The 27,304-nt window shown below is 37.0% G+C and overlaps 1 protein-coding gene across 2 annotated transcripts in view; it reads right to left on the reverse strand.

Moving 5' to 3' along the window:
* Positions 1 to 24,043, reverse strand: part of Mms22l (MMS22 like, DNA repair protein) — a 109,798-nt gene extending 85,755 nt beyond the window's left edge. Inside the window, exons 1-10 of one of the 2 annotated variants that reach the window (XM_041667598.1) lie at positions 23,905 to 24,043; positions 23,465 to 23,640; positions 22,569 to 22,694; positions 20,646 to 20,695; positions 17,171 to 17,258; positions 16,896 to 17,076; positions 14,029 to 14,119; positions 11,891 to 12,021; positions 10,500 to 10,613; positions 3,931 to 4,107 (exon numbers count right to left, since the gene is read on the reverse strand). In XM_041667598.1, coding sequence (XP_041523532.1) covers positions 3,931 to 4,107; positions 10,500 to 10,613; positions 11,891 to 12,021; positions 14,029 to 14,119; positions 16,896 to 17,076; positions 17,171 to 17,258; positions 20,646 to 20,695; positions 22,569 to 22,694; positions 23,465 to 23,625 — 1,119 coding nt within the window. In that variant the 5' untranslated portion in view covers positions 23,626 to 23,640; positions 23,905 to 24,043. The remainder of the gene's footprint in view (positions 1 to 3,930; positions 4,108 to 10,499; positions 10,614 to 11,890; positions 12,022 to 14,028; positions 14,120 to 16,895; positions 17,077 to 17,170; positions 17,259 to 20,645; positions 20,696 to 22,568; positions 22,695 to 23,464; positions 23,641 to 23,904) is intronic. The other variant, XM_041667599.1, reaches the window with a different exon arrangement.
* Between the last annotated feature and the right edge of the window lie 3,261 nt (positions 24,044 to 27,304).

Below are 27,304 nucleotides of genomic sequence, written 5' to 3' on the forward strand. Positions count from 1 at the left end.
CCAATGAGGTAACTTGGGGAATAAAATTGGACATAAGATTAAAGTCAGTTGGCATAAAATGGATTGCCTATGGCAAACTGGAGCACATGGTTATCCTACCAAAGATTTACTTGTAAGAGTCAATCTTTTGGAGAACTGCTTTAAAAAGAAAAAAATCAAATTTATCTCAGTGACATAATAAAGGGACCCTTGATCACTATATATTTCTACTTCTTCACCCATAAGATGGATATATCATTTTTTCTCCTACTTTTTGGCACACTAAAACGTGAATAATCATTTAGTTATTAAATACATTGTAAATACAATATGCATTTCCACACCTAATAAAAACTATTAGTAATGGAAAAGCTAGTCACTAATGTCACACCGAAGTTAAAAAAATATTGGAAACTCTGAGAATACACACTAAAAGCAACTTTTATTTTATATGTACATATATAAATATATACTATAATATTTTATCACAGAAAGTTTCCACTTTCAAATGTGGCAGTTTCCTTTAAAAATCCTTCCACATAAATAAGATTTTAAACAGTATTTTAAAATATTTTGGCAAAAGAAAACTACAAAGGAACAAAATTAAAAGACACATTGCTTTCTTGACTCAACACTAATAAAAGTAATAATCTCCAGAGATATAAGAATAAACCATCAGTGCACTGTAGCAGCAATGACAGAGCAACACTGGGACTATCTAAGGATAAGTATTAACTACTACTGAGCAGCACTCACTACAGTGTTACTATAGTTCAAATAAGTTTAATAAGCTAAAAGCATATTCCCTAATGCAAATCAAGAACAATGTATTTCATATAGATCCTTATAAACACTTATTATAATATCAAATACAACTCAGAAGAGTTTGACAAAGTATTAAATTTATATGCACTGATTAAAATAAGAAATGTGTTCTTAGAGGAATTAATGTAGAACAGAAAGAAAATTAAAAACGCTTATGTTGAGACTTCAGAATTATAGCAATATTTAAATTTACTTAATGTTGATAATATTCTAATAAATAAGTGATGTTAAACATTAGCATACTATTCCACAGAAGTACTTAATAAATGGGCCATACAGAAATTATGCCAGCTACTAAAATTTGAGTATGTGTTATGTATTAGGAAGGCAAACTCTCATGGACAGAATGAAGGACATGCAGTTCATCTGTGTCTGTTTATTCTTATTTCTCAAAAGAAAAAGAAAAAAATGGCAGCTTAAATTGCCATGAACTTTCTACAGCAATAACTCATCTTGATGATTTCCTTGAAGAACTTTTGTTATAAAGGAGATATTTAGAAGACTTCCAGGAGCCTATTTATTGCTACAACACTGTCAGTCCAACAATCAGACACCATAGACAACATCTCAGAGATCAAGTTGTTTAATGCTCAAAAGAGCAAGCTTGTCCACTTTATCAAGAAGCAGATTTCATAAGTGTGGTAGTTTCAATGCAACTGGCCCATAAGCTCATTAAAGACTCTATTAGTAGGTTGGGCCTTGATGAAATATATGTGGCCTTTTTGGAGGAAGTACGTTAAAGTGTGGAAGGGCTTTGAGGTCTCCTATGCTCAAGCTACACCCAGTGAGGCAGTTCACTTCCTGTTGCCTGCAGAGCTGTAGAATTTTCAGTTCCTTCTCCAGTACCATGTCTGCCTGCAAGCAATGGTGCCAACCATGATGATAATGGACTGAACCTCTGAACTGTAAACCACCCAAATAAATGTTTTCCTTTGGTCATGGTGTCTCTTCACAGTAATAGAAACTAAGACAATAAGCTCAGAGATTGATGTGTTATACCTAGAGAAGTTGAAATAATAGAATAATAGAAACTAAGACAATAAGCTCAGAGAATGATGTGTTATACCTAGAGAAGTTGAAACCAAGGAATATTATAATCATAAAGATTCACAACCCCAAATCGGATTACTAAATAAGGATTTAGTACTAAATACAGACTTGATGTCTAGAAACCTGCCTATTTTATTTGAGAGATTGGGTTTTGAGAAGGACTTCATTGCACTGCTAAGGCTAACTTGGAACTCATTATTGTAGTTTAAAAGGGCCAGCCAAGAAAAACCAACCAATAAGTGAGCACCCTAACTTTGAACCCAGAGCCAGTGAAAGAAACACCCTATTCCTGAACCCAGAACCAAAGAACCACTCCCTGACTCTGAAACCAGTGTCAAAGAAACATACTTTGTCACAGAATTAGAGCCAGTAAAGAAATATGTCCTGGCCCTAAGATTAGAGTCAACAAGCTAAAAAGGTAGAGCCATCTCTGGCCCTGACTAACTAAACTAAGCAATCCCTGAGCAGAAAAACTTCTCCCAGAGAAAACTCTGCCTCTAAGAAGCCCTATATAAGCCCTTCTGTCTGTTCAGTTGGGGGAACTGTTCTTTACCAGGAGAGAGGCAGCCACTCTCCTGGATTCCTCCTTCCCAAATCAAAAGTCTTAGGTTCAATGGCACAGAATAGAAGAACCTGGCTTGGATGTCACTTAGGGAACTGAACAGAAAAACCTTGCTGAGACGTCCCCTTAGGGGGCTGGGGGCCTGAGCAAGGCTAAGCAGAAAAAATAACTGGAACAGGAGGAGATTGTACACTTCTGTAGGGGTTTCCCTTTAGTAGAATGTAGCAGAAGAAGTTATAGCTTGGGCCACAGAAAAAGAAGCTAATAGCTCTGCTAGGACTTTTCCCCTTAGTGGAACAGATGAGAGCTCAGCTAGAACAGTTCTCTAGGAGAGAAGCAGGACTGCTATATCCTGCAAGGAAACCACCCCCCCATGGCACCCCAACTTCAGGTAGCCTGATCTCCCGACAAGTCAGAGCACCTTTCCCTCCAGGGATGAGCTGTCCTATTGTGGTCCTAAGTATAGACTGGCTTCCTGATAAGTCAGGATATCTTTTCAAATCCAGAGTTGAAACACTCACACTCACCTACTACTATGCAATATAGGCTAGTCTTGAATTTGTGTTGATCCTCCTGCCTCAGATGTCTGAATTTCACAGAACTGACATGCTTGTAAAATTCTGTTATTTTTTGAGAAAGAAATTATACACATATATAATATATATAATATATATATATTCATGAATATATATATTAGATGGTTTAAATCACAAGAAATTGAGTAATGCCATTAAAGACTGCTTCCAACTAAGCAGTAATTCAACAGATAGATAAAATCTGTATTCTTTGAAGCAAAACTGATAGTTTGTTAAATAGATTTAAGGAAAAGCATGTCAAAAGAAATGTTATGCAAAATAAACACTTTAAAAAATTATGCCTTTTAAAATCAAGTGTATACGTTGGGTTTGCGCAACACTGCAGTTGCCTGCAGCAGACCCAAGGAAGACAGCAGATCCTCTGAAACTAAAGTTACAGGGAACTGTGAACCTCGCCATGTGGATGCAGGGAATAACGTCAGGTCCTCTGTAAGCGTAGTATGTTTTCTTAAACACTGAGCTGTACTTCCAGCCCCAAAAGAAACTTTCATTTTATTTCACACAAACCAACTGATTCATTTCAGGGAGACATAGATATATGCTTTCCCTCTGACACTCTTGCAGAATTTATAAGTAGAAGGAAACTGTGGACCAAGGCAAAGCCATGATTTTTCCATGAGGAAACAAAGGATAAAAAAATTTGAGCAATTTACTCAAAGTCCATGGAAGACTTAAGAGCAGAGCCAAGATTAGAGACCAAGTCTTCTACAAATTGCTTTCCATTTATCAAACAATAAAAATGTGAACTTTAAAAATCTTCAAGATTAGTAGATGTTTATAGAAACATTATACAAAAAAATCTGTTTCCAATAACCTAAAATTTTATTTGCTACTCATTTGCTTTACGTTTATCTTTAAAGAAACATATTAACTGATAGTATACAAACACTAAAAATAAAGAGCAAATATAAATCTCACCATTTCATCTGATACACCATGGCGATCAATCTGGTACAGTGATGCTACATGAACACTAATCCACCAACTAAAGCCTAATGGATCCTTGGCCTGGGTTAGAGAAGCAGAAGGTCTTCTTTGATCATTTGATTTTTCAAAAAATGTTTTAAGAAGTTTATTCAGCCAACTCCAAAATGTCTAAAGGAACAAAAAGAACATAATTCAGTTAAATTAAGACACAACTCTAATGACCTCTGAATTAAAGTTTTTCTTGTTCATAATGAAATATGCACACATAATAGAGCATCAATTATGAACCTTAATGTGTTTTATATTTTAAAGGTGTCTTTTGTCAATAACCTACAGAATGTTCTGAAAATCTGTCTTGTAAATAAATATATCATCTGGTAATCCGCACAGGGAATGATTAATAACACTTTAGAGAACCACAGATAAGCCCCTTTATCCCAGACCTCCAACACTCCCTAAGAGCACACCCAGTCTAGCCCCAACTGCCCACCATTCCTGGACCCCCAACTCAGATAAAAAGCCCCTTACTTTTCTAGAGGCTACAGCAGCACCCAGGACCCTAGACAAGACCCACCAACCCATGCCTGCAGACCATCAACTCTTGATTGGAGCCGCTCAACCTACTAACAACTCCCCCTGTCCTAATCAACATAATTCACGAGGAAGTCCCCTGCTTTACCAGTGGTCACGAGGGCACTCAGAACCATCAAAGGTAAGATTCCAGTCCACAGACTGCCAACACTTCCTCAGTTCATGCACAACCTATCCCCAAAAAGCATTCTTCCACATCACCATATCCTAACCCACAAATCCTGAAGAAACACCTACTCCACCTGAGGCCAACAGAATCCCAGATCACTCTGGTTAGAAGACCAAAGGAAACAGAAATCAAAATTTAAAAAAAAAAAACCAAAAACCTACAGCGAAGACAAACTCAGCACCTAAACCTATAATTACCCCAAACACAGATGCCTAGACACCAGCATAAAAATACAATTGGGAACCAAAAAGCTACGGAGAAACCCTGTCTCGAAAATCCAAAAAAAAAAAAAAAAAAAATGCAATCAACAACAGCCAAAATAACACAGCTGAAGCACAAGAAAACAGTCTTAAAGCCATCTTTCTAAGTATAATAGAGGTCCTAAAACAGGAAGGGAATAAGTTCCTTAAAGAAAGAGAGGAAAAAACAAACAAAAAAAATGGAGGAAATTAATAAATTCCTTTTTAAAAGCCAAGAAAAGGCAAACAATGAAAGGAAATGAATAAAACTGTTTGAGACAATGGAATAGAAAGAAAATGGAATAGAAGCAATAAAGAAAACTGAAACAGAGAATACAGGAGATGGAAAAATCTAGGTAATCAAACAGGAACTACAGATGCAAGCATCACCAATAGAATACAAACGATGAAAGAATCTCAGGTGCTGCCAAAATACAACAGAAAAAAATGGATAAATCAGACCAAAGAATATGTTAAATATACAAAATTCCTGATATAAAACTTCCAAGAAATCTGGGACACTATGAAAAGACCAAATCTAAGACTACTGGGAATAAAATAAGAATAGAAGGAGAAGAATCTCAGCTCAAAGAACAGAAATATATTTTTTAATAAAGTCAAAAAGAAAATTTTTCTAACATAAAGGACATGCCTATAAAGATACAAGAAGCTTACAGAACCCCAAAGAGATTAGATCTGAAAAGAAAGTCCCAGAGAAGTAAAATAATCAAAACGTTAAACATACAAAACAAGGAATATTAAAAGCTTCAAGGGAAAAGGACCAAGTAACATAAAGGCAGACCTATTAAAATTATATCCAACATTTCAACATAGACTCTAAAAGCCAGAAGGTCCTGGACTTGCGTCCTGCCAACTCTAAGAGACCACTTGCCAGCTCAGGCTAATATACTCAGCAAAAGTTCAATCACCATAGTTGAAGAAGATATTCCATGATAAAGTCAAATTTAAATTCACAAATCCAGGCCTACAGAATATACTAAAAGAAAAACACAAGAAAGTTAACTATATCCATGAAAATGAAAGGTCTGAACTTTCCCCATTTTGCAGCTGGGCCTCAGTTTCCTGTAAGGACAATGAGAGAGAGATGTACAAGGCCTGAGCCAGCCCCCATAGTACCTCAAGGCAAGGACCAAATAGAATCAGATCCTGAGACTTGTCCAATCATGCCCAAAGATGGAAGAATTACAGTCCTAGTCAGGCCCTGCTATTCTTAGGCAATTAAGCAAGTACCAATGTAACTTCTAGTTGTTTACCCAATCATAGATAGGATGACCTAACTGTCCTTGAAACTCCCCCTAGCTGTGCTTAAAAAGAGCCTGTGTGCTCTTATCATCAGCAGCATTTTGCCTTTGTATCAGATATGTTGTCCAAGCATGCTGGAACCTTTACTCTCAAGATAATAAACACTGAATGTACACGTCTGGTAGTCTTTTGTGAGACTTCTCGTGAACCCTAACAAAAACACAGGAAACCGAAAGGGGCATGCACACTATCACTAGAACCTTATAAGAACAAGAACAACAACAACGACAAAGTAACAGGAATTAGCAATCATTGGTCATTGATATCTCTAATTTCAATAAACTCAATTCCCCCAGTGTCCCCCCCAAAACACAGACTAACAGAATGGATGTGAAAACAGGATCCATCCTTATGCTGCATACAAGAAATACACCTCAGCATCAAAGAGAGACATTACCTCAGAGTAAACAGTTAGAAAAAGATTTTCCAACCAAATGAACCTAAGAAACATGTTGGCGTAGCCAGTTTAGTATCTAACAAAATGAATTTCAACCCAAAACTAATCAAAGGTGACAGGGAAGGGAACTTCATATTCATCGAAAGTAAGAACCACCAAGATGATCTTTCAGTTCTTAACATCTATACCCCAAGTACAATGGCACACACGTTTGTAAAGGAAACCCTAGTAAATCTTGAATACACCTTCGCCTCAGCACCTCCCAGAACAGTCTTCTAAACTAACCATATTTTCAGTTACAAAGAAAATCTAAACAGATACAAGAAAACTGAAATAACTCCTTGCATCTTATCAGAACACCACAGATTAAAACTGACTTTAACAACAACAGAAACAACAAACTCATGGAAACTGCACAACTACAAACTCATGGAAACTGAACAACTCTCTACTGAATGAATGCTGAACCAAGGCAGAAAAAAGGAAAATTAAAAATTTCTTAGAATTCAATAAAAATGAATTCACAACACACCCAAACTTATGGGACTCGGTGAAAGTGGTGCTAGGAGGAAACTGCAAAACATTAAGTGTCTAAGGAAACAGGGGAGGTCTCGTGCTAACAAAGAGCACACTTGAAAGCACTAGTTCTTACTGATATCCTGCTACACTTATAAACTGGTACCTAGTCCAAGTGTCATCAGAGGGATATCATCCATAAACTGATAGGAGCAGATGCAGAGACCTATAGCCAAACATTACGTAGAGTAAGAAGAATACTGCATAAGAGGATGAGTAAAAACTGTAGGAGCCCAAAGGAGTAGAGGACACCAGGAGAACATAACCTACAGAATCAAGTAAGCAGGGCTCATAGGGACTTACAAAGACTGAAAAGATAAACACAGACCCTACATGGGTATAACCTAGGTCTTCTGCGTACACTTTATGGTTTGTAGCTTGGTGCTCTTGTGGAACTCCTAAGATTGAGGGTGTCTCTTACCCTTTTGCCTGTGACCCTTTTCCTCCTAATGGGTTGCCTAGTCCAGTCTTGATATAAAGGGTTTAGCCTAGTCTTGAATACACATTTGGGGAAACAAAGCCAGAAAAACATTCTTTGGCGGGGGGGGGGGGGGGGGGGGGTAGTAAGGATTAGAGATAGGGTTTCTCTGTGCAACAGCTCTGACTTTCTTATTCTTTTACTGCATCATATGAGGGGTGCATGTTGTTAATTTATCCTATTACAAGTTAACTTTGACTATGTGGTTAAGGAGGCATCTTCCAGATTGTCTAGATCATATATAACATTACTATTTTCTTCTTTGTAACTGATAAGTACTATGTGGAGATATTTACAAAACTACAAACATATCCTAGTTTTCTAAGCTCAAAATAATGGCAACATATCTAAATACTCCAGAGACTGGAGTAGAAAGAAGGGACGTTGGAGACCATCACAGGCATCCACATTGAGATTTTGTCTCAGGAAACACAAATCAAAACAATACTAAAATGGAATTGCTGTCCTTCGTCTCACTTTTGTTCACTATGCTGAGCAGCCAATGAAGAATCTTGCTTGAAGCATAAACACTCACACAAGTTTTCTAATGTTTCTTGATATACATTTATCAGAAAAGAATCCCTTCTCCCTACTTATTTGTATCAGCATGGGTTCTGTATAGATCATAACCTTTTTCAACTATGTCTTACATGAATCAATTATCAATACATGGAAGATTTTCATTTGGTTTCTTGTGTTCTTCAAACATATCAACCCCCACCCCCTTTAAGAAAACAATTTCTGGCTTAAGATGTTTCGGGTTCATTTTCTTTTTTTATGGACCAGTGGAAAGCCAACCAATTGTCCAAGGAGCTTTGCTGGTGTTCACTAGAAATTTGTCATTTTTGAGAGCTATCTGTACCATTTTCCTTAGGACTGACTACTAGGTCCACCTAGTAAAAAAGATAGGAAATATATGTACACAAACATACATCCATACCTAGCTCTATTCTAATTTACCCATGACTTATACTACCTTCCCCTCTTTTCAATGTGATAAACCTAGATCATATTATCTATAACATATTGACGATTTTCTGAGTTTCAGACTAAAAACAGGTCTGAAACTACCAACACTTAAATAATAATATTTAAAAAGATAGTTCACACTTATAATTCCATCATTAAGAATACTGAGACAATTAGAGTAAAATTTCCAAGATAGCATGAGCTAAATAGTGAAACCCTGTTATTTATATTCTTTATAAAATTGTGTTTAACCTTAAAAGAACACAGACAAATTGGTATATTCTAATAATACCTAGATTAGTTTTTCTAACCTCTATACTGTTTTAATTCATTTGAAATATAGATGGATTCAATTAATTCTTTTTATATTCTATTCAGTACATCTTCTAAACACTGATTATTTTTGAGCATTAACATGTTTCTAAAAATGAAAAGCCACACTGAAACTGGTTTGAGGCAGGATAGGAAGACACAAAAAAAAAATTAAGAGGATTGTAAAAAAAGACCTTTACTCTAGAATGTGCTTGAGGACTGCTGTCAGCATCCAGTAAAGCTGAATCCACAGCACACCAGAGACTGTGACAGCATGCATAAGACCCCCAGAGGAAAGGTACATCCCTACTAAACACTACATCTTGAGACACAGGGGGCAGATAATCCAAAGTCCATCTGACCTGGGAGCCCCCTCCCTGAGGACTAGCTTTCATGATACCAGAAGGTTCCATGCAAGTTCCTAACAGGGAAATAACCAATAGTTCAACCAGTTATTACAACTATGAACAATCAACAGGTGATAATGACCATAAAGGTGCAGTAGTGGCAATCATACCTTGGCAGTAACCAACAACTCTCTAATTGGATTTATAAGACCCACTCAAGGAAATCCCTTCTGGTACTGGAAACCTAACCAACTTCTCTAGGCTAGTGTAGTCATGAATCTTAAGACGAAACTACAACTGTCACCTAAGTCAGCACAATACCCAACAACAGTCTAAAAAGCTGTCCTTCCTCCTATAGATACATGCAGCTCTCAAATCTCCTCAGAGAAACTTATAATTGGAGACCATAGCAAAAAAACCCAACTGGCCAAATTGCAAAGTCCCATCTGATAACATTTACAACAAACTACGGCACCTCAGGATCAGGGATCATTTCAGAAGGGGATGGTGGGGATAAGGGTCACAGAAACAGGAATCTGGCTGTGTCACCAACATGGCTGCTAAACACAGCTAATCAAGAATGGCATCAAGAGACATACTAATATGAAAGGGAATGCACAGGAGGCTTCAACACTATAGAAAAAATTACAAGCCTTCCCCAGAGAAAATCACCAATGCACACAAATAAAAAACACTTAATAAAAAGAGGATGTGAATCTGAATAAGATCCAGGGGTGTAGAGAGTAGATGAGAGGGTTTGTTTGAGGGAAGAAATGATGTAATTATAAAAACAAAAACAAAGCTCTTAACTCCAACTCTGCTTTATACTGACTGATTCATCCAAAAATACTTTTCTGAGGTGAAGTCAGGAACTGCAGTTTCACTTAGAAGAGCTCTCAGAGAAGACTTCCTCTACCTTTTAAGCCTTTTGACTCTGACTGTAACTTGTGTAGTCAGTTCTCCGCGGTCTCTATCCTAGGATAAGCTTCTACAACAGTGCTAGTCAATCTCTTATAACAAACTTCTTTATACATTCTATTAATGCATGTTCTCTGGATGATACAGGCTCATCTAGGAGAATACCCAACTATGCAAACAATACTGTGTGTGATTTGAGTAGCCATTCTTCTACATACAGAAATTCAATATATGAACTTACTTCTGCAACTGAACATTTACTTCTGTGGTCTAGAAGATGAATAAGTAGAACCCATAATTCTTTAACACAGGAGCATGAGTAGTGATTAATCACTAATGCTTCAGAAGGTCTAACCTGCAACAAGAAAGAGCTACTTACACGTCACATAGCTAATTGTTATAAACAGTTAAAATGTTGTCTCAGTTTAAGAAAAAGTGTCATTTCCTTAACTTTTTTAAAAAAAAGTTTCCCGTTACAACCAAGGAACACAACAACCCTGATTTTCAGCTAAAAGAACAAACACAATAAATATTTTGAAGCATGGATTAAGCAGTACACATTTAAGACTTTGTTGGAAAAAGCTGTCAGGACTACTAAAATCAGCATAGCAGTATAACAGCCACTAAAGAAAGTAAAGGGAACACTGGCAAAAGTATTTTCTAGTACAACATTCTTTACACAACACCTGTTTTGATCCTCAGTCAGTTCCATCTAAGACACATGCACATACACACAAACACACACACGTACACACACACATACACATGCACACACACACATGCACATACACACACACATGCACATACACACACACATGCACACACACACATGCACACACACATACACATGCATATACACACATGCACATACACACATGCACATACACAAACATGCACACACACACATACACATGCACACACACATACACATGCACACACACACATGCACACACACATACACACACACATGCACATACACACACACATGCACACACACGCGCTCGCACACGTGTACACACACAAACGGGGGGAGGGAGGGAGAGAGGGAGGGAGGAAAGAAAGGAGGGAAGGAGGTAGGGAGAGATTCCTGAAAGAAACTTATAAATAAATTTGCATTTGTTATAAGGCAAAATAAACATGCTTCATGCCACAGTTAGGCAGGAATATGGAGTTCCAGACACAATTGTACACAGTAATTAACGTTACACACTAAATATTTTGAAAAGCTAGAACAATGTATTTTGAACAATGTGTTTTACCAGAATGATAAAGATTTGAAAAATGCTTAACTTAACTCAAGCATTATATAATGCATATGCTTATTAAAGCATGACTCCTCATTAAAATGTCCTAACATTGTATTTTAATGTAGCACTTTAAAAATTAACTTGAAAGATGAATTCCAGCCTATTGTAAACATTTATATCAAACATACATACACATATCAATATATACATGTAAACATTTTATCAAATGTAAACATTTACATTCTCATCCCATTTAACTACCAGATACTAGTAACGAAATAGAAAACAAAAAATTGTAACATGGAAACCACTTCCAATTCTTATATATTATACCACATATTAAGGATTGTTGCCATTAAAACATCAATAATTCTTAAAGCATTACCTTGTCATATCTGTTGAGTGACAGGCTTATCAAGTCGCAGAAAAGATTTTCACAATGTTCTTCAAATAGGCTGACATTGGTTAAACTTTCACCAGTCGGACTTATAAACTGATGACCATAGACAACTTGTTCTGCAAAATAATATAAATTCTACTTTAAAACCTCAGATTTAGTTAATTCTCACAAAAAAATGATCTTATCTCTTCAATTCTTTCTAAAGTAAAAGACAATTTAAGATTTTTTTGTAAGTTAAATTTTAGAATAACTGCTTATAGTTCCAAGCATTACCTAAAAAAGTCTTTTCCAATTCGATATTCAGTTTAATTAACTTTTTTTGTATTAATGAGGCCGTCTTTGAAAAGCTTACTGCTCTATAGCTTTAAAATAAAAGAAAATCACCAGTCCTCATCTACAAAGATTCTAAAAACAAAGAGGCTGCAACATTAGTCTTTTAACTGAGGCCAGTGTGCTCACATCTTGCAATTGTTTTGTTGTTTAAAACAGAGCAAACCAAGGTAAACAATAACCAAAACTTTTACCTACAAAGTGTATCCACTTGAATATTATTCTAAATATATTTAATATAATCATTACAAATCTGTAAATTACTTTGTTTATATATGTAAATATATATATAGACATATATATACATGATTAAAAGTAGTTACTGACATATATATGTCTTTGAAACCTAAACTGCCAAGCAGCAAGATTAAAAAAAAATACAAACACAGGATTTGCTGGGTGTAGTGGCACATTTTAATCTCCAAACTACAAAGGCTGGTGGATCTCTTTCAGTTCCAGGACAGCAGAATAGCCTGGTCTACACACTGAGGTTTAGGTCAGCCAGGGTTAAATAGTGAAACCCCATCTCAAAAAACAAACAAACAAACAAAAAAAAACCCACATCTGAAATGTAAGATTACTATCCATATATATAAAGTGCCCTAAGAAAGTTAGAAAATTTACAAAAGAAAATCAAATTATGTAAAGATGTTGAAGTTAACTGATAACCAGAAAACCCTGGAAGAAAAAGAGACATCTGGCATTGTTTTTCGTGTATCAGCAGTACATTAGTATATTGCTGACAAGAGTCTGAAGAAAAGGCACATAATCTAAAATTAGCATCAAAGCTTCAATATTTGATTCTATGTCTAAGAAAATATTTTATAGAATATATACACAGATTAAAGGTATATTCATATGTGTCTTCTGAGAAACATTTATAAAAGAATCCAGGAACTACTGTTAAAAAGAGACACAGCTGAATTAGTGCAATAGAGCTGTAACACAAGTCTCAGTATAACTGAACCACATGTACTTTCCCCAACAGATGTCTAAAAAGCTGCTGCATCACTACAAAAATCCCGTTCTGTTTCCCAGCATCTCATGGCAGCAAGGGCCTATAACCCAGCAAGGGCCTATAATCCTGAGGGCTTGCTGGCAGGTCAGTTTAGTCAAAATGGCAAGTTCAAGTCCAGTTAGTAAGAGACCTTGTCTCAGTGAGGCAGTGATGGCCTAAACCTTTAATCCCAGCACTCAGGAGGCAGAGACACATGGATCTCTGTGAGTTCCAGGACAGCCAGGAAACAGAGAAACCCTGTCTTGAAAAAACAAAAATAAGAGGCCTAGAATAAGGTGGAAATTTTTGATGCTGTCTCTAGTCACTATACACGCCACAAGTGTAAACAGACTGCAGCACAGACATGTAACACACATACACAATCTGCTAAATGAAAGACCACAATGAAAAGTACAACCATACCAGTCATAAACAAAAATGAATACATGTATACCAACAGATCAAAGACTGAAAAATAAACTGATGCAGCAATTTCCACTTATCTGGGCATGACTGTTGGACACTCTGGGAGAAAATGGGGGATAAACATTACCTATTTACTTTTTAAAAATGGCATAAGTACTTATAATTTAATTATTTTCTTTTGGACAGGGTTTCTCTTCATAGCACAGGCCAACCCAGAATTCATCATTCAATCCAGGCTGGCCTCATAATTCTCTTACCTCAGCCTCACAAGAACTGGGATTATAGACTATATGCCACGGTATTCAGCTGCCTAATTTCATTTTAAAAAACAATGAAAGTTAGGATTGTAACAGCAGAACCATAAACTTACTCAATTTTTCACCCAGCATGTGAAGTATTTCCAGCACCAGCCAATGGGTATCCAAGTAGAGATGTAATAAATGCCACGATGGCGGGAAGAGCTGTGAATGACATTATTAGTAGTAAAAATTTAGACTTTACTAGGTGTTTTGTACTACATAACAAAACTCCTCCACCCATCCAAAGAACTAATTACCCATCCAAAGACTGGGAAAAATTTTGTCATGGTTAGAGACAAATTCTTTCACTGAAGAGCCTTGAAAGGATACATTTTTACTTACTAGTTTAATACAGATACATTATAGAGATGGCTAAATAGGTTGGGACAGTACAGACCCCTTTCAACCAACCACTGTGTCTATTTAGTGGTAAGGCTATAAAGGAATCTTAAGATGCAGTTTTTGCTTCAGAAATTAGCTAAGAAATACCCTTTAATAAAGTGAGTGCAAAGGAACCACAAAATATAAAAATGAGAACTTCAGATCATGATGCCAACTATATGGCCATTCTCATTAAGAAATGCAAGGTGACAAAGGGGAAGAATTTTTTTCTCTCAATCCATGATTGAGCCCTCAAACTCAGTTCTGTCAAACTCAAACGAAAAATTTTAGCTCTATGCTGTATTGGTTATCACTAGTGAACACTGAGTATCACTGTAAAACAATACAATGACATTATCAAGTTCCACTGAACTCAGAAAAAATGATGAAGGGTTTTCTCTATCAAATATACAAACACAAAAATGCTAGAGTAATAGTGGCACAGGGAGAGATAACAAGCAGAAGGAAAAGGAAAGAGATAAATAAAACATTTCAAATTAACAGAAAGATATAACACATTAAAGTTATCACATCCATCTGCAGAAACTATTATCAGATTTACTATCTCCCTACATATTTTTTAATTATTATGTGTATGGGTGTTTTGTTTGCATATATATATATATATATATATATATATATATATATATATATATACCATGTGCATGCCTAGTGACCGCAGGGACCAAAAGAGATCCCCTGGAACTGGAGTTACAGAAGTTTCTGAGCCATCACACGGTTCCTGGAAATCAAACCCAGTCCTCTGGAAAGAGCAGCCTCATGGCTCTTAACCTCTGAGGCATCTCTTTAGCACCCTGCCTCCTACATAAAGCAAAAGAGAGGAATTGTAGCCACAAATGTAAAAGTCAAAGTATTTTTAACAGCACAAATAGTATAAAAAAAATATATAGCACCCCCCTATGCTGTATACACACACACCAATCACCTATCTGGAAAGTCAAATTAACTGATGATAAAGAAACAAAGAGAAATAGAAGAAACTGTGATACAAAACATCTAATAACATCTCTAATGGAAATAGTAGCTAAAATAATGCTTTTTATATGTAAGAAAGATGGCATACTGTATATAATATAGGTATATATTATATAATTTTAAGTTTTTAAAAGAATATTTTATTACGTGACAGTATTTTGGTATATATTTTATATTTTAAGATGTTCTCCTGCTTTAATAGTCTTCTAGACTTCAAATAAACTATTTTTCAAGATGCCCAAATCAAAATAAAGGCTCTTGCACACAAAGCCTTCTTTCTGCTAAGGAACAAGTTATGCATGTTTATTCTCTTATACATTTGATGGATATCCAGAAAATACAAGCACTCCAACTTATGGAAACCAGAAAGGGAAACCACCCTCCACGTGTCTTTATCAAGACAGAATTTATAAAAGTAGTAACTGACTTCCTTTCTATAGATTAGACATAATAACCTATAAATTGTTTTAGAACTCATTATTACATATTGATCTCTGATCAAGTCAATATTTTCTTGTTCTTATTTATTAAAGTTCACCAAAATAAAAATTTTGACAAGTATCATGTCACTAAAAACTAATTGATATTAAACTCAAATATAATAGGAGAGATTAAAAGTTCAGAGAATACCATAAATTATCATAATTTGTCATTTATGCTCCAATTTTCACATACAGAATTTGCTATTTACCTATGAGTTAAACTGTGCTATTAATACCATTTTAAAAAAAATCAAACTTCAGAGTGTTTATCACTAATGGAAAAAAGAGGCATAGTTAAAACACATTCCAACAAAGTTTGAGATATTGGAATACATAAATGTGGGTTTTAAAAGGCAAATTTTTTCCTTTTAAGTCTTGAGGGATTGAACCCAACACTGCATCTGATATTCTACCATTAAGCTGTGATATGATGTGAAAGAATTTAATTCCATATGATGATTTTCCATATGATGACTTTTCTTTGAGGGTAAGGGTTGGTAGTGTGCTGTGCCAGCATAAACACACAGATTCAATTTCCAGCACTCCATGAATTGGGCACGATGGCTTCGGTGTGAAATCCCAACACTTGGGATAAAGGCAGAAGATCAGAAGTCGAAGGCATACTAAGGCCAGCCTAGGATTCCTAGGACAGTGTCTTAAAACAAATAAATAAAAGATGTTTTCTTAAATTTTACTGTAATATATAAATGACATGGCATTTCCCAAAACTTTATTGATGAGAATGACAGAAATTTCAAAGAGGTTAATTTTTATTTGAAATTTCTAAGCATTTATACTTTCAAATAGAGAACAGTTATTGATTCAGGGTAGTGTTTTAAGCACTTTAGACAAGCCAATCATTTAATTCTTCCCAAAATTTCTGAAAGTTAAATAATTCCATAAATGAAGAAACTAAGGTGAGGCACACATATATATATAGTAAAAAATACATAATTAACAATACAGGAGGTCAGAGTTTCATTTTATGCCATGCTTGTACCAATTCTTATTCTTGCATAATACTCTTTTTCTTGGGAGAGAAAAAATGTTGGATAATTTAAAAAACAAACTAATCAAACCTTAATCTGGTTTTGATTTACAAATGCTCCTAGAGTAACACTGGGAAGTTCAGCTAGATGTCCAATATACAGAAGTAATCCACGAAGTTCATCAACCAACACTGAAGGAAGCTGAGCTTCCAAAGCTTCATAGGGATGGAGAGTGAGATTGCGGTTCTCAGCATCTTGTATTTTCAGGCACCTAAAAAGGCATTAGATAGAATAAATATACAAGTTTGTGTAAATATACCCACAGATATCCATGCAGTAAGAAAACCACTCATCTGTATTCCTACCTGAAGATGAAAACTTTAATGTAGTGGAGAAACTTTACACATTGCTGCCTAATACTGTCTGCTTTGGCATGTAAGGTGGCTATCTTCCCTGAAAAGGAAACAGACACTATCAATGATAGCCTAAACAATTGTCAGTGAATAGTGGCTAACTTTTTTACAGGTTTATCTTAATATCTAATCTATTAAGTCTTACTAAGTTTACAAGAAAGACACGTTGAAATAACCCACTTTCTCTTGTCTCTCCTATCACAAGAAAACCCACAACATATGCTTCACCTTCTTATAATCTATTTGCAAAATCTGCTTAAAACACAAATTCTTTAAGATTTCATTTTACTTCTAATTACGTGTCTGTGCATAGTGTAGGTACCCAGAGAGACCATCAGACACCCCAATGCTAGAATGCCAGTGGCTGTGAGCTGCCTGACATGAATAAATGTTGGAGACAAAACTCAGTTCCTCTGCAAGAGTAATACCCGCTTAAGGACCCTTTCTCTGGCCCTTTGAATTATTTCTTGTTGTTCTCAAGTCAAAGTGCATACAATGTCACTATTTATATAATAAAATCAAAACTTGTTATAATGATTTATAAACCCAAATAACCTTTGAACAATTCTCTTAAACTCGCCTCCTGCCACCTTTTTCACTCAATTTGTTTAATTCAGATCACCAAGAATTATATACATTGCTGCTACATGTAAAACACTGATAATCATCATAATACATGAGGCAAAAACTAAACAAAGGCAGAGAAAACAGGATGAAAATAAGAGACCGAAATTTATCATCCATATTCAACATAAAACTTGTTTGAATTCAAATGAGCAAAATGGCTACTACGTTGGCAAAACTGCAATTGGAAAGATTATGCTAATAGCTACATAATAAACTGCTCTTTGATATAATGTCTCCAATAAATAAAATGTTTTTGATCCTTGCTATAGTATAGATTTGGTTTGTTCCGCCAAAACTTACACTGAGATTTAATTTCCACTGTGGTGGTGTTAGGAGTTAAGGGGCTTGAAGAATTGCCCAGTCGTTAAGAAGAATGAATGACACCTCACTAGTATAGAACACATTTTTACTGGGACAATGATCTGCAGCAACAAGAGTTCACTATCCAGGTTTTGTCTCTTTTCAGGTGCCCATGAGGTCCATGTTGAGCCTTTATAATATGGAGTGTCAGATCTAAGCTTGTCAGTCGCTAGAACCATATCTAAATAACCTCTTTTCTTTATAAAGTCTCATGTACTCTGTCACAGCAATACAAAACAGACAAATTCTCATTTTCACAATTCTCAGGCCCTGAAAATATTATTCTCTAAAAATTGCTAAAACCTCTACATTTGAGCAAAATGGAATAAAGAGTGCAGATGTTCTATATCTCTTATCTTAAAAACCAGAAACAACATAAAGTTTTCAGGTACTAGAATCATGGCAAACATTCTGTCCTAGAGAGATGGAACTTTTTAATCCTAACAGCTTCCCATGATCAAGTCGTTTCTAAGCCACTATCCGAGGGATACCAACCCCTACCCAGAGTCCACTTAAGGAGTTAGCCAATCTCAATTAAAAAATAAATGTATTGGAAAAAAGCGTGACAGAACAAAGAAAACATATAAGAAAGAGTGGTAATTTCCAGGTCTCCTTAGTGCTGCTGATTACTCACTACTGTCATCTTAGACTAGAGAAGAACATGGAAACAACTCTACAAAGCACACACCAGTTAGGACAGTTAAGTTCCTAATTAGCAGAAAAGGAAAATGTAAACCACCATACATCAGAAAGGTTTGCTAGGCTTCTTCCTAGGCTACTAGAAGCTACCTGTAGAAGCCCTCATAAAACTGAAATCAAACCTCAGAAAGACCTATCAGAATACAAGTATTAAACAGTAAGCCAGAACAAAAAATAGTTAGCAAGATGAACACTAAAAATTCCTAGAAGCAAATATATAAAATCTACATATACCACAATGTAACATCATTAGATATTCAAAGAAACAGAAAAAGTATCATAGAACCAGAATAAACACTAAGCAGTAAAAACAGATCAATAAAAACAATGATGGACAAATAAGCAGTCACCAAGGTTATAAACAGTGATTATACATAGACTTCATGTAATTGAGGTGGATCAACTCTGCCACAACTGAAAGCAAACCTGGGAACCTAAGTGACAGAACAAGAACTCCCCACACGAGGCAGGAAGTACTCTGCATGTCAGGCGGGAAACAGTCTCACTAAATCATAATGCAGCAATGGTAATTTGTATTTACTACTAACATCCTGTGAAAACAAGGACAAATCTGACAGTTAACAACTACCAGAAACAGCTAGGCTATGATTCTAAAAAATAAAAATAAAAAAATTTTATTAAAAACAAAAGTAAGAGGACTCTGTGGTTATGGTAAAGTGACAAGTCAAACCTTTATAATCATGTCTGAACACAGAAATAAAGCACTATGCACTCAAATGCCTCAGACAACATCTTTATCTTCATGCTATTAATCCCAGTTTAAATAGTGAGAGCCCTTCCCAACCTTCCTTCCTGTGTCTCATGTAACTGCCTTTGCTTCTTAACAGCATCCAATCCAGAATAAAGTCCTATCACCCTTATTTCTTACCCAAATCAGCAAGACAATGCTTTGGGAAATTAATAAACCTATCTGACCAAAAATATGTTCCAGGTAATCTCTACCTGTTAGGCATTTGATGTACACTGAGAAACACTTAACATGCATAATGGCATTTAAACTTTACAAGAGCTCAATCAATAAGATAGAATTGTTACATAAGAGACACACAATTAGCTGAGACTAGAAATTAAGTTAACACAAAGTCAAGACTCCAAATATTACACCACACTAAAACTGTTGCAAGGAGAAGCAGCCGGCCTTCAATAAAAACACTGCCTTCAATTCCTTCACAGCCGACCTGTACCACTCCACCAAATGCCAAAGGGAAACGGAAGTAGAAAACAGGAAGGTGAAAAAGAGTCCTAGAAGGTCTGTTATTTTTTATCTTGTATTTATGTTTCCCATCCCACCCCTCACCTCCAAAGGAATAGTTCTCTCAGAAAAGTTTAAGTTTTTTCAAGTCAGATTTACCTTAAATTCTACATATTATAAATCTCACCTTTAACAAAATTTAAATGTCATCTCTTTCAGAATACCAAATACACTGTGGTTCTCAACCTTCCTAATGCTGTGACACTTTAGTACAGTTCCTCAAGTTGTGACGACTTCCAACCATAAAATTATTTCATTGCTACTTCATAATTTTTTCCAGTTATGAATTATAATGTAAATATTTGATGTTCAGGACTCTCATAAGTGACCCCCAAAGGGGTGGGAACCCAAAGGTTGAGAGCCTCTGAAACACTTACTTCAGGTTTTTATGTAACCCAATTACACGTCACACTGCAATAGAATAATAGAGTGGCATCTTTTTTTGTAATTAAGCACACATTAACTTACCAAAATCACAGCTGACTTGTGCTAAGGATTCCAAGTTGAATAGCTGTTGCCTGATTTTAAAATGTGAAAGAGTAAATTTTAGCATAATGTAAAGCACATAGCAATTACATGGATCAGATTTCTAACACTACTGGATAGCTGCATTCCATTATAATTTACTTTGTGAATGTTCATTAAAAACTTCCATGAAAGAGTCTTCTTTTTCTGTTTCTTTTGGTTTTTTTTGTTTTTTTTTTTTTTTAGTTTTAGTTTTTCTTTTAAATTTGGTTTTGTTTTGGGGGGAGGTTGTAAAGGCAGAGGGTAGATTTGAGGAGATGTGGAGATAAGTGGGATGGGAATGCATGATGTGAAATTCACAAAGAATCAATAAAATTTTTTTTAAAAGGTCAGTTTCAGACATAGTAAATTATTAAAGATAAAATCTCCATCTAATCTTACAAAAATATCTATAGAAGATGGATCTCGAATACTATTTCAAAAACCACAACTTTCATTTCTATCTTCAGGAAATTTAATAAGATACAACAAACATTATGGTGGTTAAGTTTTAGGTTACATTGTATCACACAGTTATAAAAGAGTTCAGAAAATAAAAAGACTTACTGTCCTAGTGAACTTGATACAAGTTAGTTATCTGGGGAGAAGAACTTCCTTTGAGAAAATGCCTCTACCAGATTGCCTATAGAAAAGTCTGTAGAGCATTTTCTTGATTAAAGGTTCATATGATATGGGAGGCCCAGTTCACTGTGGATAGTGCCATCCTTGGGCAGACAGCCCTTGGTGGTATAAGAAACCAGGTTGAACAAGCCATGGGAACAAGTCAGAAAGCAGCATTCTTCTGTGGTCACTGCTTCATTCTAATTCAGGCTCCTGCCTTGGCTTCCTCTCAGATTCCACAAACTGTAAGCTAAATAAAACCTTTTTCTCCCCAAGTTGCTTCGGGTCATTGTCTTTAATCACAGCTATAGAAAAGCAAACTAAAACAACTACATAAATGGAAAATGTATATATAAAGCCATATGATGCCTCATTTTAATTCCTGATAGTAATCCCATGTCATCATTCCTGCGTGCCTTCAAATGGTCTTGGATAAAGACCCATTCACTACAATGTGCAGAATTACAGAAAAATCGGTTGGCTTGTTCTCTCAAATAAGAGAGCTGGAGAGATGGCTCAAAGCTAAGAGCACTTGTCGCTCCCACAGAGGACATGCATTTGGTTCCCAGCACCTATGGCTGCAAACAACCATACATAATCCAATTCCATGGGGAATCCAATACTCTCTTAGGACTTCTGCAGACACCCGGCATGCATGTACACATGCAAAAGAGCAGGCAAACCATGATTTCTATTTTAATCTAAAAAGAAAAAAAATTAAAAAAAAAACAGATTCACTGATAGTTTTTGATGAGAGCTTACAAGATGTATTTCAAATCTTTAAATGCATGTCTTTGAAACAAGGTGTCAAAAAACAAAGGCCAGGTGTGATGGTTCATGCCTGCAATTTCAGCACGGATTAAGCTGAGCCAGGAGTATTGCCATAAATTCCAGGCCAACCTAAGCTACACACTGGTTACAGTTGAGACCCTGCCTTAAAAACAAAAACAATGCTTATACTATATGTGTTATACCTAGAATATTATACATACATATAAATATTTATCTAATGCAAAAATAGCTCAGTGGTAGGATGCTTGATTAATATTTACAATAGCCTGGATTTGATCTCTAGCATCACACAGACATGCACACACACTCAAGGATTCTGAACCCCAAAATAAAAACTCTTTAAAACTATTATGTTAATAATGGTAAGATGAACAAGAGCACTTCCCCTATTGGGGAATAGTTCCAATATTGAGGGAAAACCTAGCAATGTAAAACTAGACAGCATCTAGACTCTTAAAATAGACATACATGTACCTGAATAAATGAAAGAGCTCTCGAAATGAATTTGTTAATGCTGTTTCAGTAACCCATTGGAAGCCAAATAGTTCTACTGTATCCTCTTCAAAATTAGTTGGTAATGGATCAAGATTTAAAATCAACCTGCAATGAAAATGCTGACTTAGTCATTTGAATCCGGACTAGACACGGCATGTACGTCAGGAAGTGCTTGGGTATCTCACACCTTAAGTGGTTAAAACAGGTGAAAAGCAATGCGACTCAAAAGGAAAAGTCTAAAAGGATTCGGGGCAATATACATGGTGGTCCTAGGTCATAGCGTTTTGCCTCTGAACAAGACGGTGGGCTTCTAAATCACCAAATATTCTCAATTATGACTGAAGAATGGCATTATAAAGTTATGCAATGTGCTTTAAGGTTAAAAAAGTATAATCATAAAGTCAGCAAAAATGGTTTCCTTCATTAATAAAATTGCTTCAGGAGACATTGCCAAAATAATTCAAGATCAGCAGCTTTACTGCAGTCAATTACAGTTATTCAGCCGATGGAAGCTATGACTCTGGATGCAGATAGCTAGGACTGGAGAGAACTGGAGCAGCAAAACCAGCTGTGTCCTGCTTACAAACTCCTGAAAACCCGTAGGTGGGTGCTGTCCTTAGAAGGAAATACCAATTTCAAAACTGGTATTCCAATTCCTTAGCTGCTCAGAAAGCAGTCTAAGTCCCTTACGTGTCTATATTCAGCTACCCCCTCCTACCAAGCAAGTTCTCCAAAAATACTCAAAAGTCAGCCAGGGCACACACATAGGCTGGAACCTTCTAGGTACCAGTTATCCAACAAGGAATGGTGGGCACCGAAGTTTAGACTTTAGTGACAATTAAACAACACGGGTGGGCTCCTGCTCTTTTACCTACCGCTTCAGGGAGCCGGCGGCAAGATAGGACTCTCCGGAAAAACCTCTGCCTTCTCTGTTGTCAAAGGCACAAGAAAAGCAAGGGGGTTTGCACCATTCTGTCCCCAGCTCCAGCTCTAAGCTGTCCGTCAGGAAAGTCGACACGGCAGAACCGCCATCCATTATTCACATCATGCCCTGAAAAGTTCAATCCAGTTATCGGGACGGCTCCGAAGAGAAACAGGAAGAAGCTGAAAGGCAAGGGGCACCCTCGGGAACCCAAAACGTCCCCTTAGCACACGGGAGAAACAAACTTAAAGCAGAGAAACCTGAGAAGGGAAAAGGTCCACAAGCATCCGGGCGTCTTCCTGGGCCCCGGCCCCAGACGTGCGAGCCGCCAAGGCTGCCAACGCGGTCCTCGCTCCCTGCCCGCTACAGGTGGGGGCTGAGGCCCTCACGTACCTCAGCCGGGTTTCCGGGTGCTGCAGACCCGCCGCCTCCCTCCGCTCCAGCCCGGCGTTCAGAGGGAGCCACCCTACCGGAAAGACCCCGGGCCCAGCGAACGCTCCCTTCCCGGGGACCCGCAGGTAGGGATCCAGAACCGGGAACCTTCCCGGATCAAACCGGAAGCAGGCGAAATTCCCGCCACGGCGGGCCCCGCCCCCGACACGCCCTCTCGCGAGGTCTTCATCGAAACTAGTAGGGCTGTCCGAGATCTCGCGAGAGTGTTTCGGTCCTGGCAGAAGCGGTAGTCCAGACTTTTTCTGTTTACCTTTATGATTTCGCGGGGCGCGATCTCCGTACAGAAAGGTAGTTCTCGGTTTAGACCGAAGTGAGGCGGGTGTGAGAACAGCTGGACTCAGCTTCCAGCCAGGGCGGCGCTACTCCCAGGAGGCTCGCACCTGTCCCCGCTGGTCCACCCTCTTTCTTCCTGTGGTCGAGGATGCCTTCTGCTTTCCAGTCGTGGCCCAGCCAGAAGAGCACTAGGGAGAAGAGAACCCCGTGTTCTGAGATACTGAATAAGTCAGGTTACCTTTCTCTCGGGCACAGCAACTTTTACCCCTTTTGCAATGCATCTGAACAAAGTTACGGTTTTGTAAACTACATGGGCCATTCATTTTCCTTATTCAAGTGTTCTTTAAAATTGACTCAGAGGGAGAGGAGTGGGGGGAGGGGGAGAAGGGTGGGAGGAGAGGGAGAAGAGGGGGAGGGAAATGGGAGGCTGGGAGGAGGTAGAAATTTGTTTTTTTTTCTCCTTTTCTCAATAAAAAAATGGAAAAAAAAGAAATAAACAATTAGCAGTATAAAAAAAATTGACTCAGGCTTTTCAGTGTAACCAAGAGATAACTAACACATTCGAATATGACCATCTTGAGATGTAAGGGGAAATTTTGAGTTCAAATGCAACCTGTAATCTGAATACCTAGTTCGTCCTGCGTCCCCTTCATACAGAACCTGTCCTAAGTCTTGTCTGTTTAAATTAAATACAACTTATTTTCTGACATTGGATGAAGTGAGACAAAACACAATCTGAGCTTTATTCTCGCCACAGGCTAAGGTTCTGGATGTTGTATTTGTGCAGCTCAGTTGTGTGCTGAGACTTGCTGCTTTTTTTACTGGATTCTGTGTCATATTTAAAGTCTGTGACTTGACTAGTTTGCATCATACAAGTCTTACACAATCACCACAAGAATCTCTTGCCTGAGTATGAGAATATTGAGCATTAGCACTGCGGTTAGAACAATTTAGTTACCATGTGACCAGTTTTCTTCCTCCAGTCAAGATCCAAATACACTGTTGTCTGCTGAGTTTATTTAAATATCTAATGTTAATTAATCAACTTAAATGAATGGAGTAAGTGAATGGGAAGAACAAAATAATCTCTGTTCATAAATCATCCAAGTCTGTTAATGTATTCGAATCTCCTAGGGGGACTGATGCAATACTCAATGAAAGGGGCACTTAAAAGGTGTGAACAAGACTCCTGGATCTCAAAGTGGGCTGGCTAAGTACCCACAGATGACAAGAGGCAGTGTCACTCTTAAACCTGATGGTAAGTGTAAACAAGAATTGTTAGAGAAAAGTGGGATCTGTACCGGCAGGAAACAGCCACGTAACTTAATGTCCCACACGGTGGTTGTGTTCACAGAGAAACATAGCAGCTGTTACCCCACAACCGAGCAGGGAAAATTTGAAAAGATTAAACACTCAAATCTCTTTCTATGCTCCATGTTTTATTGTTATTAGCTAAAACTAACCAAAAAACAAGGTAAGGAGCAGCCTACCAAGTATATATTCTTGTGATGGCAACTAGGCCAGAAATGAGGACTAAGGGAGAGTTATGAACAGTGAATTAGACAAAATTTTAATGATTTTAATATTAATTTTGTCAAGGCATAACAGAGTTAAGAACTATTGTATCTAATAAATATCAATTTCCACAGATACATATATATATATATATATATTGTATATTATAACAAATAATACTATTACGGCAGATAGTCAAATAAGCAAGATTGTTTTTAACGATGAGGTGTTGATATCTTGTCTAGGGTGTCCCCAATTTACTTTTCCTCCTGTCTCAGCCCATCAAGTAGCTTAGACTACAAACAATCATCACCATATCCATCCGACAGTTTTAATTAGAGCATTCAAATGTCTCTCTGTAATCGATGATAAAGTAGAAAATTAGTACAGCTATAAAACATTTGAATAGTACTACCTTCCAGTTTAGCCTAATTAACACATGTGACTCCACAATAAAAGAATATACAACCTAAAACATATACATGAAACATTCCTGCACACAGACTGTATTCAGGGACATAAATTTCAATTAAGGTCTTGAGGGCTATCAATGAGGTACAGTAGTGGAACAGTTGTATAAGTTCCTGCATTTGACCCTCAAAACCACAAAGAAGGGTGTTGGAGAGATGGCTCAGTGATTAAGAGCATTAGCAGTTCTTCCAGAGGTCCTGAGTTCAACTCCCAGCATCCACATGGTAGTTCGCAGTCATTTAGAATGGGATCTGATGTCCTCTTCTGGCATGCAGGTATACAGGTAGATAGACAACCATATACACAAAATAAATCTTTAAAAAAACACAAAGGTTGAAAGCATACAAAGTTTATTGTGTATCCACAATGAAATTGGGAGCTATTTACACTAGAAAAAAAGGGGGGGGGACCCAATTATGCAAATACCCAGTTTTGAAAAATTAGAAATTTGGTTAAGTAAACTAAAGTTAGAAAAAAAAAGATAGAAAAAATTAAACAAAAATGAGTCTTTGAAACTATCAACATGTAAATAACAAACCGTCTAACTAGACAGATGGGGAATAAGAAAGGAAGGGCAGCAGGGAGAGGAGAAGGACAAAGGGGTTCAGGAGGAATATAAATTACCAGTAAGAATTAAAGAGATTAGGGTGGAGGCTCAGTCTAAAGTGCTTGCTGCATGTAGACCTGAGTTCTGTCCCCAGCACTCACATAAAAAGCCAGGTGCAATTGTACATGTTTGTAATCAGTGCTGGGAGGCAGAGGAGACAGGAGGATCCCTGGGACTCGCCTGCTAGCCAGCCTAGCCCACTCTGAGCCCGAAATCCCAGTGAAAGACTGATGGAGGAAGGTCATTGGTTAATTAATAAACTGTTTGGCCTCATAGGTTAAAATATGGGTGGGTGGAGTAAACAGAACAGAATGCTAGGAGGAAGAGGAAGTGAGCTCAGACTCGATAGCTCTCCTGTCTGGGGCAGACGCGATGAAGCGTCCAGGATGGACATAGGCTAGAATCTTCCCGGTAAGCGCACCTTGGGGTGCTACACACATAAAAAGAAATGGGAAATCAAGATGTAAGAATTAG

Source organism: Microtus oregoni, unplaced genomic scaffold, assembly GCF_018167655.1.
Source record: "Microtus oregoni isolate MIOR12 unplaced genomic scaffold, Mior012 000017F_ref0000208, whole genome shotgun sequence".
NCBI lineage: Eukaryota > Metazoa > Chordata > Mammalia > Rodentia > Cricetidae > Microtus > Microtus oregoni.